The 16458-nt window shown below is 52.8% G+C and overlaps 7 protein-coding genes across 7 annotated transcripts; 5 read left to right on the top strand and 2 right to left on the bottom strand.

The window, feature by feature from the left end:
- Nucleotides 1-660: 660 nt before the first annotated feature.
- Nucleotides 661-1446, bottom strand: BO66DRAFT_318433 (uncharacterized protein; the record flags this gene model as incomplete). Its single annotated transcript, XM_025643600.1, has 1 exon — nucleotides 661-1446. The coding sequence occupies one exon, from the start codon at nucleotides 1444-1446 to the stop codon at nucleotides 661-663; it is 786 nt and encodes a 261-aa protein (XP_025505891.1).
- Nucleotides 1447-2057: 611 nt separating this feature from the next.
- On the top strand, nucleotides 2058-3744 carry BO66DRAFT_345457 (isopenicillin N synthase family dioxygenase). The gene is made up of 3 exons (XM_025644550.1): nucleotides 2058-2919; nucleotides 3009-3447; nucleotides 3493-3744. The coding sequence occupies exons 1-3, from the start codon at nucleotides 2554-2556 to the stop codon at nucleotides 3720-3722; spliced, it is 1035 nt and encodes a 344-aa protein (XP_025505890.1). The 5' UTR covers nucleotides 2058-2553; the 3' UTR covers nucleotides 3723-3744.
- Nucleotides 3745-4053: 309 nt separating this feature from the next.
- Nucleotides 4054-4890, top strand: BO66DRAFT_37055 (putative prefoldin subunit 1). The gene is made up of 3 exons (XM_025645422.1): nucleotides 4054-4188; nucleotides 4258-4424; nucleotides 4618-4890. Exons 1-3 carry the CDS (start codon nucleotides 4159-4161, stop codon nucleotides 4781-4783), a joined length of 363 nt encoding a protein of 120 aa, XP_025505889.1. The 5' UTR covers nucleotides 4054-4158; the 3' UTR covers nucleotides 4784-4890.
- A 2194-nt stretch (nucleotides 4891-7084) lies between these two features.
- Nucleotides 7085-7544, top strand: BO66DRAFT_436558 (uncharacterized protein; the record flags this gene model as incomplete). Its single annotated transcript, XM_025650933.1, has 4 exons — nucleotides 7085-7222; nucleotides 7281-7337; nucleotides 7409-7462; nucleotides 7530-7544. 4 exons carry the CDS (start codon nucleotides 7085-7087, stop codon nucleotides 7542-7544), a joined length of 264 nt encoding a protein of 87 aa, XP_025505888.1.
- A 2288-nt stretch (nucleotides 7545-9832) lies between these two features.
- On the top strand, nucleotides 9833-12018 carry BO66DRAFT_36736 (uncharacterized protein). Its single transcript, XM_025645294.1, has 3 exons — nucleotides 9833-11360; nucleotides 11417-11482; nucleotides 11555-12018. Exons 1-3 carry the CDS (start codon nucleotides 9999-10001, stop codon nucleotides 11762-11764), a joined length of 1638 nt encoding a protein of 545 aa, XP_025505887.1. The 5' UTR covers nucleotides 9833-9998; the 3' UTR covers nucleotides 11765-12018.
- A 206-nt stretch (nucleotides 12019-12224) lies between these two features.
- On the bottom strand, nucleotides 12225-13647 carry BO66DRAFT_427338 (putative mitochondrial carrier protein). The gene is made up of 2 exons (XM_025650341.1): nucleotides 13389-13647; nucleotides 12225-13263 (listed from the first exon to the last, which is right to left on the bottom strand). Exons 1-2 carry the CDS (start codon nucleotides 13438-13440, stop codon nucleotides 12272-12274), a joined length of 1044 nt encoding a protein of 347 aa, XP_025505886.1. The 5' UTR covers nucleotides 13441-13647; the 3' UTR covers nucleotides 12225-12271.
- Nucleotides 13648-14739: 1092 nt separating this feature from the next.
- Nucleotides 14740-16336, top strand: BO66DRAFT_36716 (ceramidase). Its single transcript, XM_025645285.1, has 4 exons — nucleotides 14740-15059; nucleotides 15126-15310; nucleotides 15382-15900; nucleotides 15988-16336. The coding sequence occupies exons 1-4, from the start codon at nucleotides 14964-14966 to the stop codon at nucleotides 16169-16171; spliced, it is 984 nt and encodes a 327-aa protein (XP_025505885.1). The 5' UTR covers nucleotides 14740-14963; the 3' UTR covers nucleotides 16172-16336.
- The last annotated feature ends 122 nt before the right edge of the window (nucleotides 16337-16458 follow it).

Below are 16458 nucleotides of genomic sequence, written 5' to 3'. Positions count from 1 at the left end.
ATGGAGACCACCGCACCAGCACCTCCTACGTGTCGTCCGAGGACTAATTCAATTCCTTACTTGGGCAGTGATTCTTTTGGCGTATGAGTGATGCAGTAAGCTACCTTGGATCTGACCTATGATCTGTGACCTCCAATCTATACCACGGACCCAGTTTGTTAGTATGTTCCGCTCGTCACCGGTCTAGAAAGCCCTATTTATAACAATGCGTTGGTGAAGCGGTGTGTGGCACCCACCCCGGTATGCGCACATCAGACCAGTATGGATCTCGTTGTCGTATTCCCACTTCAGAGACCTGGTCCGAACTAGAATCGTGCTTGGGCTATACTTTATTTTGTGAGACGATATAGCACTTCATCTTGTGTGTGCATTGATGCTATCTCATTGTCATTCTTATGTACAAGATTCTCCGCGAATACATCACAGTCATGTTAGCCTTAAAACTTCCGAACATAGCACATCATCGTCACATCATTTCATAAGTCAGATCCCATATATAAGCGTCAAAAGCTCCGAAGCCTGCCAAGAGTTTCGAAACTGGTCATCAATTGTCATCCCATTCGCATCCCAACCAATTCAGTCATAAATTGCCAGCAAGCATATATATCCAAATTCCGTACGTTATCGACATGAAGCCCGGTACCCTGTAGGACGACAACTTCACATGAACATTCCAGCCACTCCGATAAACATACCGAAGAGAAGGTCCTCGAGGCTGGAAGTGCGTCTGGGTCCTGTCGCTCGGTTCTCGTAAACGCCGGTGGTGTAGGCCGCGCAGTATCCGATTTCCAGGCCATGGCAAGCCTCCAGACTGAGACTAGAGCATGTCGACATAGCTGCTGAGACGCCTGCCCGGGTCGTCCCCGAACCGCCGTCTACGGCAACCGTCACTGCATACCCGCCCCCGAGCTGTGACAGACAGCCAGTATACTCGCTCTGACATAAGGAGTAGTAGGATGTGCAGACCTGGGCATTGGCGAACGAGGTCGGGATGACGACGAATGGGTAGGCGGCGGCGAGAGTTGAGCCTGTGAGAGTGACACTGGTCGGCCCGGCGGTGGTTTGCGTAGCGCTTGCTGTCTGAGGGAATCGGAAGCTACTAGTAGAACCTCCGACCACGACTACTCCGGTGCCAGTGGCAGAAAGCGTCCCCGTGCAGCTAGCTCCGGTCGGGCAGCAGGCGATATTGTTGGCATCGTCGCGAGTACAGATGGTATTGTCCCTGCAGCAGATATCGGAGTGGCCCAGCTTGGAACAAGTGTCATAACCGGAGGGACAGTTGCCGTCTCGCTTTCTGAGAATCTGCAGCACCTCGAATGCTCTGTGTCTAGACTCTGCAACTTGGGGCTGCGAGAATGGCAGTGTCTCGATCGAAGGTGCTGCTGTCTCTATCGATAAAGCCGTCGAGGCGAGGAATGCGACCGAGATCCACCCGAAAAGCTTCATTCTGGAGGGGCTAGGGCTGTTGTGCGCCCGCCAAATCGTATCGAGAATGGATGTGTAGCGTGGATTTAGGACTGTGAATTGGTGCTCACAATGGCTGCCGTTTCGCGATCAGTGTAGGTACCTTCGACTTTGATCCGATGCGATAGTTGCAGAGCGATCAACAAACTTCTCGAAGCGGCCGAGACGATCTATAGATAAGGGAGAGATTAGCTATCGCTGAAATGGGGTTCATAGCAAATTATGAACTCAACCAGGCTTGTAAAAGGAAGACTCACAAGGTGACTGACTGAAAGTAAACCCTTCACCTTCTAGCCTATGAATTGGAGCAATCAAGTCTGCAGCGGATCAGGGTGGGTGATGGAAAGCTGGCGCTGCATCTTCCGGCCGTTCAGGCAGCGGCGTCTCCACTAGAGACTAGTAGAGTTCCCCTGCCACAGCAACGGACCGGCGCCCGCGGTGGTTTCTAATCCCGGGCCTCCTCCTGCCGCCCATGTTGGAATAATAATGGAGCCCGCTTGTTCTCCTATTTTTGGCCAAGTGAATCATCCTACGGAGTACTCTAGGTACGGGACGGTGTGGTCAGGAAACGCCCTGGGTGTCCGCCGGTGGCCCCTTCGCTCCCTTGGCTAATGGATGATGTGGATAATGTCTGCTCCATTACCAACGATCAATCGATAGGCAGGGTCCTGGTGATGTCATTCCTATAATCCTAATCTACTACATACTGAGCATACTCCATCCCATACCTACGTACCTCCAACCTTCCCCACACCATAAACCACTCGAAGCGATACACTCAAGAATTGGTTGCTGTACGCTGCCTGCTAAATTCAATCACACGAAACTTATTCCATTGCTCGCTTGGATTCCCAATCCAGCGTGTCAATTCGAGGGTTGTGATCGTACAGGTCGAGAAAGATGGTCAGGCATGTGACTGGGGAGCGGCTTGTCGATTCATATGTGAGATGAACACGAAGGAGCCTTACCTCCCAGCTCCAATAATCTGCGCACTTTACTCCCTGCCACTCATGCTTTAACTGGCACATTGATAAAGACACCCACGCTGCTAACTGGCAGAAAAAACCCACCCCCCTAGCTTGGACCAGCATGTCTTCAATCAGCGAACCTACTCCCATGACAATCCCCATCGTGGATTTTAAAGCATGGTTCAACACTGAAGATGAAGCCGCCCGCCGACGGGTTGCACAAGAGCTTGTGGAAGCATGTCAGCGAGTCGGCTTCGTTTACATCATCAATCACTCTCTGCCTGAGCATGTCCTCGACTCGACCTTTGACTGGATGAGATGCTTGTTCGAGCTCCCGAAGGACATTAAGATGCAAGCACCTCATCCTGAGGGGTGGGCAGTGCATCGAGGATATTCCTGGCCGGGATTGGAGAAAGTTTCCCAAACCATCAGCACTGGGGACGATGAAGAGACACGGCAGAGGCTGAGAGAAGTGCCAGATGTCAAGGTGTGTCTGATGGTTCACCGTATCGACCCTGCATAGTCCCTTGAAGCAGTCCTAGAATGTTATATCTTAACGGCGTTGGACTCTTGTAGGAAATTTACGATATTGGAAGTGAAGGGAACACTGCTCAACCAAACCAGTGGATCCCCGAAGAGGCATTGGCGGGCTTCCGCAGCTTCATGAATCGGTTTTACTGGGATTGTAACGGGGTGGGCATCGAGATTCTCCGCGCTCTTGCCCTTGGCTTGAACCTGGACAATGAGAATCATTTGGCCCAAAAGCACTCAGGCCATAACAATCAGTTGCGACTCCTACACTATCTCCCGGTTCCAGCAGATGATCTTGAAAAAGATCGGGTAGCTCGATGCCCTGCACACACCGACTGGAGCTCAATCACAATGCTTTTCCAGGATGATTGCGGTGGCTTAGAAGTGGAAGACATCTCTCAGCCGGGCAACTTTGTCCCCGCTGCTCCTGTCAAGAATGCAATCGTCGTGAATGTTGGAGATCTCTTGCAGCGATGGAGTAATGGTTGGTATCTTTCTCTTGAACTGTAGATTATGCTGACTCGTACAGACCGTCTTCGGTCTACCAATCACCGGGTCAGACTCCCGCAGTTATCCGATCGCTTTGAGGGCAGTAATCGTATGACGCGCGAACGCTTTTCCATTCCGTACTTCATGGCTCCAGACCCTGATTCGGTCATCGAGTGCATTCCATCATGCATGAGTGAGGATGAACCGGCCAAGTACGAGCCGATCACTCAAGCAGGCTACAATCAGATGCGAGCATCGATGATGTATTAGGTTTGATTCAATTTGAAACAACATTGAGCGCAAATCTTCAACCAAGGTCATTTCCACTACTAAGAAGTAGAAGATACCGAACTACTCCAAGCTATTAGCCCTGAACCCTACCTCGGGTCCTTAAAAAGTAATCAACTCTCACCGCCTGAGACTATGCCCAATCAGAAACGGGAGCCTCCATGCGTTCATCAGCGACAGCAACAGCTTAAGTTTGGAGGCCCGTAATCAATCATTTACGGAGTACTATCACGAGCGACACCCCTAATACAACGTCCGACTGTAAAAGTGACGACAACGCCCTTTCAACTTACTGAGTCAAGGATCCAGTTTTCACTTCGACAAGCGCTCGAACCCCCTCTCGAAGGAGCGAGCATTAGGACCAACGCGATCTACCCCTCCCTCCTCCTACCCCTCAACTCCGACATCAACCATCATAATGTCCATCCCCAACGAAGCTCTGCAGAAGGTCAGTTACGAGTCCGAAGCTCCAAACCACACACCTTCATCGCAACACACTGAACCAACACCTTGACAGATTCTGCAAGAAATCGAGGCCCAGGCCATCAGCTCCCAACAGCAATTGGGCATCACCAAGGCTCAGATCACCACCAAACAGCGTGACATCCGCATGCTCGAGCTCACATCCAAGGAGATTGGAGACCTACCCAAAGAGACGCGTGTGTATGAGGGTGTTGGAAAGATGTAAGGCTCCCGCTTCCCACTGATGCCGTGCATCTTTCCGGTATTCAGGTAGGCGGATGGTTTACTATCTGCCTACGGGGACATCCACCGCCTTCACTTCTCTCGGGCTGTTCAATAAACATCCCGAATTTCCCCTCTAGTGACTTCGCAACTATATGATGCACTGACTAACCATCTGAATTATCGCAAACAGGTTCGTCGCAGTCCCCATTCCCACCATCGACAGGCGGATATCCAGCGAGAGCAACGAGCTCAAATCCGAGATCACGGGATTGGAGAAGAAATTACATTACTTGGAGATGACGCATAAGAATAGCCGGGAGAACTTGGAGCAGATCTTGAAAGCCGGGCGCGCTTGATGAGCTGCAGCTTGTCTATACTTCATCAGAACAAAATCGGGCGCTGTGGTGTCTTTTCGTCTTCTCGCTTCTTGTGGATACTTGTTCAATTATTATACCTTTTTTTCCCGGCAAAACGACTGTGTCTGTGTGAGATCAGGTATGCGATGTACATGATGGAGGGATTTTGAGGAGATTTCGGAAGGGCAAAGACCTATCAGTTCCGTTTATCCTCATGGGCGGAATTCACGCCATCCACCAGGTGGTGAAGATAAAAGGAATTGACCAAGTAGGTAGGACTCGATGCCGGTGGGATGGTTTTTTGCCTGCGGATAGGATGATCTCACCTCAATCACGACACTCAGGACCAGGGACGCGGCTGGAGCGGCAAACCCCATCCTTGCTGGGACACAGCATGTGTATGTCTCAGACCATGCATATCCGAGGAGAAGCATTGAAGGATTGGAAGAATGACAGCAGCCACTGCATTCTCTCACCTCACTCGGTGGGCCTGCTTGCTGCTTTGCTTGCCGATTGCTCGACCATTCGAGACGGAAGTGCCCAATTCGCCATCGCATTATCCATTCAGACCATCGCTTATCGGTGTGGATGGCTCTTTATCCATGTTCGTCGTTCCAATATCAGGCTCTTTCAAATATAATAGGTCGGTATAATACGGCGGGTTAAGCGTCAGGATGCATACATTTACCCTGGAGCTTACTTGGCTCAGGCCACCAGTAGCAAGCAGCGTTCTAGACGTTTTCGAGGGCACACTCATGTCGGACAAGTAACATGCATCCTGTGTATCGAGGGCGAACATCGATATACCTCGTAAGCAACCTAGCACGAAAGATCCATATGTCAACTCGATGTCTTATCTCCTTATCGGTTGCATGAATATGCATCGTGGGCAAAAGTACCTTCTTGTGTAAGCAATGATGGATGACTGTCAGCTCGGATGGACTTGTTCAGGGTCATACAAGATGTCGCATTCCATGATCATGGCTGATCTCTTGGTGAGGCGATCAGACAATTGCACTTGGTGGAGTGTAGCAGTGTCCCGACCGGTTACTCGTACTCGACTTCGAAGCAAGCGCGGTGCAGGCGGCATACCGCTCACGTTCATTTGCAGGCTCAGCTCCATGAATCCGAGAAGTCATATCGATCTTTGGGCGCTGCAACACTCACTACGACTGAAGCAAATCGACCCATTAACAACATGATTCCGATCGATGAAAGCTCGCTCTTCCGGTCCAGGTACGAATCATGGAATACAAGGTGATACAGAAGTACAACCAGGAAGCGAGGTGACACGAGCTGTCTTTGCTATTCATAGCTTTAAAAAGCAAAGAAAGAAAACAAGACCACCAAGGAGATGATAGCATGACGATCGCCCCTTCAGCTGCGGCAGTTGGTTTCGATCCCGGGGAATCCAACAGCCAATTCGTCGTCATATGTCTTAGAATTGCACGACTGAAAGAGCACAGTCACCACCCCGCGCATCCTTTGTCTTGCTCAGCCTCAAGACCATAGCCCTCAAGGATGATGCTTAGTCGGATGCTCTGCGACACCCTCCCGATGAAACCATGGCCCACATTATCCATCTGAGTTCAGCCGTCGGTCGACTCTAGCATGGCACGTACAGTACAGTACATAGCAGCACATGGCGTCTAGTGCACTGATCCTTGTGCAAATCTACCTTCAGGATACATAACGCCACTAGACATCCCACTTCTAGAACAGACGCTCTTGCCGTCGACACATTCTCGGCGATGATAGAATCACTTTCAACGTCCTAAAGTTTGTGAAGATGCGGGGCGAAAGAACCCAAAAAAAGGAAAATGACATGTAAATCATTTCCTTTTCTCCGCTGCTCCAACAACACGACGCCGCTCACCCAGCCTCCTTCCCGGGGGATTTCCTTGCATCCTGCATGATGATGGGGACGAAAGACCCTCTTTCCTCCGCGGGATCGACTGGCATACATACGTACCGGTCTCTCGGCCTTGGAAACAAGAATAGTAAAAGGCTATCTATTTGTTAGGTTTCAGCCGATCCAGACCAAGATTGCCTGACAGCCCGGCATCATAGCTGCAGACCCTCAGCAATCTAGCCTAGGAACAGCCAGGACGCCTGAAGACGGATGGGAGAAAGGGTATAAATAGTCCCTGATTCTCGGTCTGCTGCAAGGAGAGATTTACTTGGAAAGCAGCAAGACAAATTTTCCCCCCTTCACGACCGATTCTATAACGAAGTCTATTGACCAACCACGGGTCTATCAGCGTTGAACAATCTGACAATATCGATCCTCGATCAAGCACCATGCAACTCTCTCTTTACATTCTTACTGCCCTGAGCGTGGGTACTGCCACTACTCTGGCGGCTCCTTTCCCAGGGACAGAAGTCAGTGCACAGAGTTCTGCCACATATCATTGGCACGGCTGTGGCTCAGTCGGCAGTGTATGTTCTTTCCCCTCGAATCTCCGGGGTGGTTGCTTTACTAACGATCTATGAACAGTGCTCTAGCGATGGCGATTGTCAGGTTGACGAGAACTGCCTGAGCATGGCTCAGAACGTACGTCTGGAAGACTCTGTGGTTCACGTTTCTTTGGCAGCACGAGGTCACTAAACGGATTTTTTATATAGGAGACTAGTCATGTCCACTGCGGACAGGAGAACCATCCCACTGCATGCTGGGCCGTAAGTGCCATTATTTTCTATATCATCTCTTGGATTCTCCGCTGATCAATTTCACTTCTGTTGGTAGGAGTGGTTTGAGTGAATCGAAGATTGAGACCGTTTACGCCAAGGATATACGCCAGATTGATGGATATAATGCAGCGGATGGATATAATATGGGTAATATGAGTCTATGGAAGGCCTCAATAATGACGACGATAATGGAAAAGTCTACTTGTTTCCCTTCTTCCTGTCCTTCTTTTGTCATCTCTTTTGACTGGCAGGCCGAAGAGCGCGCCATCTCAACATCCACGTTTTCCCATACGAAAGCCCACACATAGCATAATGTGTCAGTGCTGATAGAATGACAAGACATGACAACCAATTTCACATCCGTTATGATGACGTCGCACAGCCACTTATCGATGTACTCGTAGCGAAGTTCAAGCCTTTCCGAATCCGAGATTGCGGCCGTAGACCAATCTAAAAACACTATCTGATCGATAGATGATTTGGGCTGCAAAGCGAAGCATCAATTGAACTGTTTTTCGCCTCCTCCTTTCCACAACCACACTGCTACGTACTGCTGTGCGGTGTTCCGTACATTCCGAAATGATCTTCGCGACGGGGGATGGATGGTGGATGCCAGACAAACACCGAGGAAGGATGGCAAGAGATCAGGCAGCTTCCCCCCCTCCCCCCTCCCCCCTAGGTATCCAGATCCCGGACGGCTCATTGGTGACAGAAACCCGATTCAGGGTGGCGGTGGCCATAAGTAGGTACTGTATTTGCTGTCCCGACTCTACGTGTATTCCCAATTCTCGCCTGCTCTATACCTTCCGGGTGATTCGTATCGGATGCGTGGAGGGACCAAGTGCCTTCGGGTTTTGATGGTTGATCGACAAGGGACTAGCTTCAGATTAATGGAGTCGGGATGAGGCTGTGGCTGGTGGTGTTGGGGGCCAAAGACATGACATGACAATTGTATGATCAATTTACTGTACCGTACAGAGTAAATTGGGACTGTGGCTCAGTCAACTTGGAACAGGGCTTGGTTTCGCAGTGCACACATGCTCCGTGACCGCAACTCAAGGCAGCCCGGTCAGGTGTCAAGTGGCTGCGACCGTGAGTTTCACTATTCGAGCAAAACAAGAGTCACGCTGAATCGGACAATAGTCATTGGTAGGGGGGGTTAGAAGATGTACAGGTAGGTACATGTACATGTACAGCTCAGTAGTAGAGTACTGGAGAAAAATATGTGTGTTATCTGCTTCCATTCAATGATTCTGAGGGGAGAGACTCCACTCTCGGGCAGGACCAACTCACTCTTACCTTCGAAAGCCTTCGTAGCCTACAGTCACTGCTCCAGGCTGCACATAGCCTGGACTGGGTCCATCAGGTACCAGCGGAGTCCACTCTGTAAGTTAGTAGTTACCACTCGACCCTTTGGACTGTGCCCCTCTTTTTTTTTCCCTTGCTTTGGTCTCCAGGGTCCCTTTTTCTTTGCTCGCCCATGGGTACTGCAGCGGTTGTTCCCGTCCCTCTTCCCTTGGGTGAGAATATTGTCAACATCCTTTCAGTGAATATGGCTGTGTATCTGAGGAATGATTCTTTCTCTAGCCTCTGTGGTCTATCGCTGAAGGATAATGTCCTAGAATCTTCGCATGTTGCACTGACTGGAAGTTACCAGAATAAGCCACACTGCTACAGGGACATCCAGACTTGACAGCCGCCGCTAAGTGCGTTAAGTTACCCCTCCATTGAAGCCATCTGCTGTACGGTAGACCAGGCTGCGTGTAGTATACTCTTATTTTGGAGGCTTGTAGTTTCCATGGATCAGCCCTACCAATGTAAGGTGGTGTGTGGACTGGAGCATGTTATCGAAGGACAGACAATACAGTTTTCAAAGTCTTCTTGGTCTGGTCTCCGGCCTATCGTAACTGAGAACAACTGAGCCCAGGCAAAAACGACGATGACAGGTTCGGATGCCAGATGATCAATCAGCTCGGCCCAATGATGCCAATCATTCATTCTCTCCCCCACTTCAGCTGAACAAGACAGAAGGAAGGAAGACAATACTTAGAGGCACGAGGGAAGGCTTTGCACCTGCTCATTTCTTTTCTTGTTTTTCCCTTTCCTTTCTTTGCCTGGCATCTCGTCCGTCTCTTTTTCTTTCTTCCCTCTTCTTTCTTTTCCCATCAGCCCCTGGGTTTATTTATCTTTGAAGTTGGTTGTTATTGTTGTTGGCGCCGTCTCTTGCTCACCCCGCCTACCATCATTATCACCACCACTGCTATCACTACGTACTGCTGCTGTTCTCCTCCCAGCCTCCTTCCCCCTCCTCCAATTCAGCCCCGTCGACGTCACCGCCTGCCATCCAGTCATCCCACCCCCTCCTCATTCCTCTTCCCCCCCACCATCTAACGGTCTGACTTTATCCATATCCAAACACCACACAATCACAACAAGAGAACAGAAACTGTGAGCAAGTTATATTGCCAAAGGAAAAACGCAGAGGAAGAAACATAGATTTCTCGCAACCAAGAACCAAACAACCATGGGTTCCCGTCGACGTCACGTCCTCCTCACCGACTCCGAATCGGACTTCTCCGAATCGGATATCTCGATGGTCGAGTACCCCGGCCGCAAGGTGAGCCATCGTCACCGCTCCGTCTCGCGGCACCGGCACTTCAGCCCGGAGTACAGCAGCAGCAACGCCTACCTCAGTCCCGTCCTGCACAGCGACGCACAGCAGCAGCACCTCCACCGCTCCGCCTCGACGGGCGCCCGCCGCCGCCCCGACCGTCACCACCGCGACCACAGTCAGGCCCCCGTGGCCGTCATCGTCGACGTCAACAACCACAACGACACCAAGTCGGACAACAAGACCGACACCAAGACCGACGCCAAGACCGACTCCCGCAACAAGAGCGCCACCAAGCAACGCAAGGCCGAGCACCGCCTCAACAACACCTACAACATCGACTACGACGACTCCGAGGATGAGACGAACCTGCGCGCCCACCGCCGCCGGCCGCGCTCCAGCACCGCCAGCATCTCCCGCGAGGCGTCCCCGCGCGCCCCCGCCGTCGGGGCGCCGCAGATGATCCCCGCGGGCCGCGACCGGGACTTCGAGCTCGTCATCGACCAGCGGCTGCTGGAGCGGAACGACGCCCGCCAGGACCTGGAGCTATTCCGCCAGCAGCAGGAGATCGAGCGGCTGGAGCGCGAGCTGGCCCGCCACCGCGAGGTCCGCGAGCACCAGCAGGAGTACCGGCCGCACCACGAGGTGCGCATGCTCAAGGAGGAGGAGGACTGGTACGAGGACGAGATCAGCGAGCGGCTGCGCCGGCTGGAGCGGTTCGAGAAGAAGCAGCGCATGGAGGAGGAGCAGCGCCAGGTCGAGCATCGCTACAAGCTGATCAAGTTCGAGGAGGCCCAGCGCCAGGCCGCCGAGCAGGAGGAGCTCAACCGCAAGATGCGCCAGAAGCGGCTCGAGGACCTGCAGCGCAAGATCGACGAGGAGGAGGAGCGCGAGCGCATCAAGAAGGAGATCCGCGACGAGGAGGCCCGGCGGATCCTCGCCGAGCAGGAGCGCGCCCGCAAGGAGGCCGCCATGAAGCAGGCTGCCATCGACGAGTGGAAGCTGAACGAGGAACGTCGCATGATGGCGGAGCGCGAGGAGAAGAAGCGCCGTGATCACGAATTCAAGGAGAGATTGAGACTCGAGTTCGGCTACAATGAACACGAAATTGAGGAGATCCTCCGGAAGAAGGACAAGAAGGAGAAGAAAGAGGAGAAGAAGGAAGAAAAGAAAGAGGAGAAGAAGGAGGAGAAGAAAGAGGAGAAAAAAGAGGAGAAGAAGGAAAAGGAGAAGCTTCCGGAGCCTGAGCCACACCAGCGCACCACCTGGATTAAGGTATACCTCCTCCCCTTGCAAAATACCTGACTATAAAGCTGACCGACTGGCATTAGGTTCACCGCAAGCATCTGCTCCCTGATACACTGATTGCCTATCGCCTTCCATGGGACTGGGACGATGTACGTTAGCCCCTACAAGAACCCGACACTCACATATATTACTACAATGCTAACTACCCCTTCCCATCACAGCTCGACAGCAACTACATCATCATCAAGCAATGGATCTCCGAAGACTTCCAGGAAGAGCTCTTCGCCCACACGCGGCGCTTGCGCGAAGGCAAGCTCGTCACCCAAACCTCCAGCACCCTCACCGAGCTTAAGGTCAACGACAAGAAGAAGGACAAGATGTACCTTGTGAGGAAAAAGAACCCCGGTGGCCGGGCCTGGATTCTTACCTGATCTCGAGCTACAAGCCACCACCACACCACCTGATAGAACAAAGCACACACACACGCCCGCCGCCCCTTCTAACTGCTTGAAATTATGATACCATGATCTTGTCTTAACGTCTGTCACGAAATTCGGTATCATCCAGCCGCCATCTTCTTTCTTCTCTGTCATGTTTCTCCTTTTTTCTTCTGCTTTCTGATAGCTCTCTTGTCAAGTCTGTGATACAGATCCAGAGTCCAATTGGGGGGTGTCAGGATGCTATCTATGTCAAGTCCAGTATTTTCTTGATTTCCATTTTGTCATGAGTTGGGATTTTGAATGCCTTTTTTTCCTAGTCTTCCAAAGGAGTTGAACATACGATATGATACATTTGCATGTGATGCAGAGAGTGAGTGAGTTGTCGAGCCCTTTCATCTATATAATTCGTAAGAGGGAAAGAGATTCCGTTGAGGGGAGGGTAGAAAGGGGGGGAAGAGACCCTCCCCCCTCCTTAGAGTATCATTTTTGTGATGGTAATCATGAACGTGATTCTCCCTGCGCGGCCCACTGCACCTCAGCGCGCAGGATCAGCTCCTCGTACACCGTCCAGGCGAGCGCGGAGCTGAGAGCCTTCCTCGTGATGCGCAGCCCCAGCCCGCCGAACAAGCTCCGCACCCCGTCCTCGCGGACCATCAGCCTCGCCGCCCGCATCATATTGCCGTACCGGCCCGGCATGAGCTGCAGGCGCGTCTTGACCGCATCGAACGGATTCGTGATCGCGGTGGCCAGACCCGCAGCCAACCCCCCGGAAACAAAATTGATCGACGAAGACGAAGTGGACCGCAGCGGCGGCTGCTGCTGCTGTTGCCCCTCCGCGGCGGCGGCGGCGGCGGCGGCAGCGCGACTACTCGCCAGCGCGGCCAGATGGCGCTTCAGCTGCTCGTAGAACAGCACATAGAGGCCGGCGTAGGGGGCGTCGCGCGCGGCGGTGGCGCCGAAGCCGCTGAACAGGCCGCGCACGCCCTCGGTGCGCACGATGTCCCGGCCCGCGCTGAGCAGGCTGCGGTAGGCGTAGAAGTCCGACTCGTAGCGGACCTTGAGGACGGTCACGGGCATCATGACGAAGCCCGCGGCCACGCGGGCCGCGGCGCCGGTGGCGAGGTTGGCGGAGTTGGAGAGCTTGGGGAGGGCGGAGGAGGAGGAGGATTTGCTGGTTGTGGGGTTGCTGCTGCTGGGACTACTGGCAAGGACGAGGGGCATCTGGGTCTGGGCCAGCCCTTGGCGGAGGGCGTTCAGGCTGGTGAAGTACAGGGCGGAGCCGAAGCCCGTGCGCAGGGCCGAGGGGAGGGTGCCGCGCCATAGGCCGCGGATTGGGTGCGGGGAGGAGAGTATCGCCTGGAGGGTCGGGAGGAGGGAGGCGCTTTGCGATTGCTGCACGCGGGTCTTGAGGAGGTCGGCCGGCTGCAGGAGGATGGAGGAGGTGAGGCCCGAACAGAGGCCGGCGGCGAAGTGGAAGGTCGTCTTGGAGGCTGGGGGGTTGTCCGGGTGGGTTAGTGGGCAGACATGGTTATTTGCTTATAGGCAATTTTGGAGGAGGTGGGGGGAGGGGGGTGAGGCAGGGCTTGGTCTGGTGTCACTGAAGGCGCAGACTCACGCGTGGAGGTCGTTTTCACCTGCGTCACCGCGTAAGAGGCATTGTTCGACATGTCTATGGAGGTCTCCCTCGGGTCGGTCCTGGGGAGGGCCTTCGATGCGGTAGAGGGTTGTTGGGTGTTTTGGTGTAATTGGTATGCGCAAAGCCTCAGTTCATTGGAAACTCGAGGGCGGCGAGGGTTCTGCGTGTGAATCGATGGAGAATTCCGGGAGTCCTAGACAAGCCGCATCCAAGCGGTCACATTCACGTTGATAGAGGCAATGACAACATTTCAATCGATACACAGAGAAAGAAATAGGCTTCGCGGGCAAGAGATAGGACGAAGGCGGAGGAAATTCCGCCTGAAGCAAGTCAGGTACAAAGTTCCAACAGCACAAAATAAAATCAATGAAGAAAAAAAAGGAAAGACGGTGTAGAATGGATGGGAAGAATTGCACGGGCACGTTCACAGAGAGGGCTCTCTCGGGAAGGGCCTCGGACGGACATTTTGGACCCATCCAATTTTCCTGAAGCGGCCAAAAGCGGATCCGCTGGTGGGAGCAAGTGAAGTCATCAGTCACTGGCCCCGGAAAAGCAGGCTGATTGGCGGATCCGCACTCTCTACTTGCCCGCACTCAGTGCCGTTCACTGTTCACTGCAGTGACTGTTCTTCCCGGGTGACCCGCGCAAGGAATGGATGGATCGCATTGCAGCTTAAGCTTATTATTATTATCTCCAGATTGACGGACAATAAAGGTTTGAGATTATCACAAAGGGCCAGTAAGTAACTAGTGCCATGGCTCTGGGATTCTCAATGCACTTGTACCGTACATTGTACTCAGTACTCTTCACGGTTCTACTGTGATTATGATAAGTGAGGAACTATGTTGCACCAGTTCCGACCCGGGCGTAGACCTCGTGTACAGTACCAGTACCTTTCCTATGGTCTCACTCGCAATCTAGTTACGCCTCTCCTCTGCCTAGCATCCAGCCACCAAAGCTTCTTTAAAGCAAAGCTAAACACCTTTCCTGGATATCCTAGACAATCCGTACAATGGAGCGATCTGATATGCCTCGAGCACTGGACGGATGGCAACCTTGAAAGACGATTGTCTCACCCAGAGCATGCGCTGCGGGAGAAGGGCTGAGCGCAGAAGAATGTTGCCTTATCCTCACAAAACATTCACTATTGCTGGAGAATAAACCGACCATTTATCTGGCCGGGCCAATCGGCAGGCAATGAAAGCAGCCTGACAGTCTGACTGGGCCGGGCGCAGATCAACTGTGGTTGTCGATCGACGTCACGGGTCTGAGAGGAGTCAAGAGAGGGAAGAGAGAGGGAGAGTGTGTGTGGAAACTGGAGACTCAGCTGGGACTCGGGCTTTCCAAGGCAACTCCAATCTGTCAACCTTGGCTTTCACTTTTAACAACCCTTCTTTTTTTTTTCTTCTTCTCTCTCTCTTTTTTCCGATTCTCATAACTGCCATGCTCTTCTACCTATAACCCAGGTTTCTACACAGTTTCGTCGACTTTGAGAGCTTGTCGCAGCCCCTCTTCCTTGCGGAGAGCTTCTCTCCTCCTTCTCCTCCGTCCATCATGTCTCGATGGGCTTTCCTTCCGAACATTCCGTATCCGCCCTCGAGGCCGGGATACTGGAGCCCCGTCACATCCACCCTGAACTGGTGTGAAGAGGTTCGTCGCCATGATCTGGTCGCCTATCTGAGGATTACATATAATGCTAACAGGTCTCTTGCATAGGATTACTATGCTACGATTTACTCCGCCGAGATCGTCAACACGCTGACAAACCTCCTGTTTATGTGGCTCGGGATCAAGGGCATTCGCAGCTGTCGTCGCAACGGACATGACAGGATCTTCGAAGTCGCCTACTACGGCTACCTCGTGGTCGGAACAGGCAGCTTTCTTTTCCACGCAACGCTGAAATGCAAGCCAACCTTCCTAACCCCACACCCATACACACCGAGCTGAGGACTGACCGGTTTCCTCTCCGCACAGATCCCATGCAGCTGGTGGACGAGCTGTCCATGATCTACACCACCTGTCTGATGTGCTATGCCTCCTTCTCCTACTCCAGACCCACGCCCTTCCGCATCCTCCTGGCCTTCCTCCTGGCCGGCCTGGCCATCTTCATCACCCTCTACTACCACTACCTCCAGGACCCCGTCTTCCACCAGAACGCCTACGCCCTCCTGACCACGGTCGTCGTCCTGCGCAGCATGTACACCATGGAGGTGACCCTGCGCCCGCGATGGCGCCACTCCACCGAGGCGGACCGGCTCGCGCGCGAGCGACAGGGCTTGCTCGTCCCGACCAAGGAACACCAGCACTACGAGAACGTCCGGGATACGAAGACCCTCAAGACCATGTGGTTCATGGTGGCGTACGGCCTCAGCATGTTCTTGGGCGGATTCGGGATCTGGGGCTTGGACAACGTCTTCTGTTCGAAGATCCGCGGATGGCGCCGGGAAGTGGGTCTGCCTTGGGGGATCCTTCTTGAAGGCCATGGATGGTGGTACGTTTCTTGTTGATCCTTGGCGTGTCGTGCCAGGTGATTTCGAAATGAATGCCTAGAAAGAATGCTGACTTGGATCTTATTTAGGCACTTGATGACGGGGTTCGGCGCGTATCTGTACATCATCTGGGGCATCTGGCTCCGTCATTGCCTGAACGGTCGCCAGGAGGAGTATCATCTGTGGTGGCCCCACGTCTGGAATTTCCCTGAGGTCATTCGCACGAGCGACAAGGGTAAGAGTGAGAATGGCGCGGCCAAGAAATCGAACTAGATCGGGTATATCTTTTCTTTTCTTGTTTTATTGTTTTAGATCAGCCGCTTGGTAGTGTGATCCGAGCACTGGGAAGTGAGCCTTTCGTTGTCTGTGGTCTTGTGCTAAGAGAACTGTGCTGCGGACTGGGACCGTGCTCATTGCCGTCATCTCGGCTACGCTCTTGGGACCTTATACTACTTATAGAAGTAAAATGAACCACATCCAATTGCTAAGCGAGACATCAGTCCATGTTCCTGGTGAAAATAGCCTACTGTACATATACAGTATATAATCTCTAGCGCGCG

Source organism: Aspergillus aculeatinus, assembly GCF_003184765.1.
Source record: "Aspergillus aculeatinus CBS 121060 unplaced genomic scaffold BO66scaffold_13, whole genome shotgun sequence".
Lineage (NCBI taxonomy): Eukaryota > Fungi > Ascomycota > Eurotiomycetes > Eurotiales > Aspergillaceae > Aspergillus > Aspergillus aculeatinus.
This window is presented reverse-complemented; position numbering and strand designations above follow the sequence as displayed.

Coding starts and splice junctions, on each gene's coding strand:
- BO66DRAFT_345457 (XM_025644550.1), top strand. CDS start 2,554: ATGTCTTCAATCAGCGAACCTACTCCCATGACAATCCCCATCGTGGAT. Junction 2,920..3,008: donor GAGAAGTGCCAGATGTCAAG/GTGTGTCTGATG, acceptor GGACTCTTGTAG/GAAATTTACGATATTGGAAG. Junction 3,448..3,492: donor CTTGCAGCGATGGAGTAATG/GTTGGTATCTTT, acceptor TGACTCGTACAG/ACCGTCTTCGGTCTACCAAT.
- BO66DRAFT_37055 (XM_025645422.1), top strand. CDS start 4,159: ATGTCCATCCCCAACGAAGCTCTGCAGAAG. Junction 4,189..4,257: donor CCAACGAAGCTCTGCAGAAG/GTCAGTTACGAG, acceptor ACACCTTGACAG/ATTCTGCAAGAAATCGAGGC. Junction 4,425..4,617: donor TATGAGGGTGTTGGAAAGAT/GTAAGGCTCCCG, acceptor TATCGCAAACAG/GTTCGTCGCAGTCCCCATTC.
- BO66DRAFT_36736 (XM_025645294.1), top strand. CDS start 9,999: ATGGGTTCCCGTCGACGTCACGTCCTCCTCACCGACTCCGAATCGGAC. Junction 11,361..11,416: donor AGCGCACCACCTGGATTAAG/GTATACCTCCTC, acceptor GACTGGCATTAG/GTTCACCGCAAGCATCTGCT. Junction 11,483..11,554: donor TTCCATGGGACTGGGACGAT/GTACGTTAGCCC, acceptor TTCCCATCACAG/CTCGACAGCAACTACATCAT.
- BO66DRAFT_427338 (XM_025650341.1), bottom strand. CDS start 13,440: ATGTCGAACAATGCCTCTTACGCGGTGACGCAGGTGAAAACGACCTCC. Junction 13,264..13,388: donor GGTGAAAACGACCTCCACGC/GTGAGTCTGCGC, acceptor ACAACCCCCCAG/CCTCCAAGACGACCTTCCAC.
- BO66DRAFT_36716 (XM_025645285.1), top strand. CDS start 14,964: ATGTCTCGATGGGCTTTCCTTCCGAACATTCCGTATCCGCCCTCGAGG. Junction 15,060..15,125: donor CCCTGAACTGGTGTGAAGAG/GTTCGTCGCCAT, acceptor TCTCTTGCATAG/GATTACTATGCTACGATTTA. Junction 15,311..15,381: donor CTTTTCCACGCAACGCTGAA/ATGCAAGCCAAC, acceptor TCCTCTCCGCAC/AGATCCCATGCAGCTGGTGG.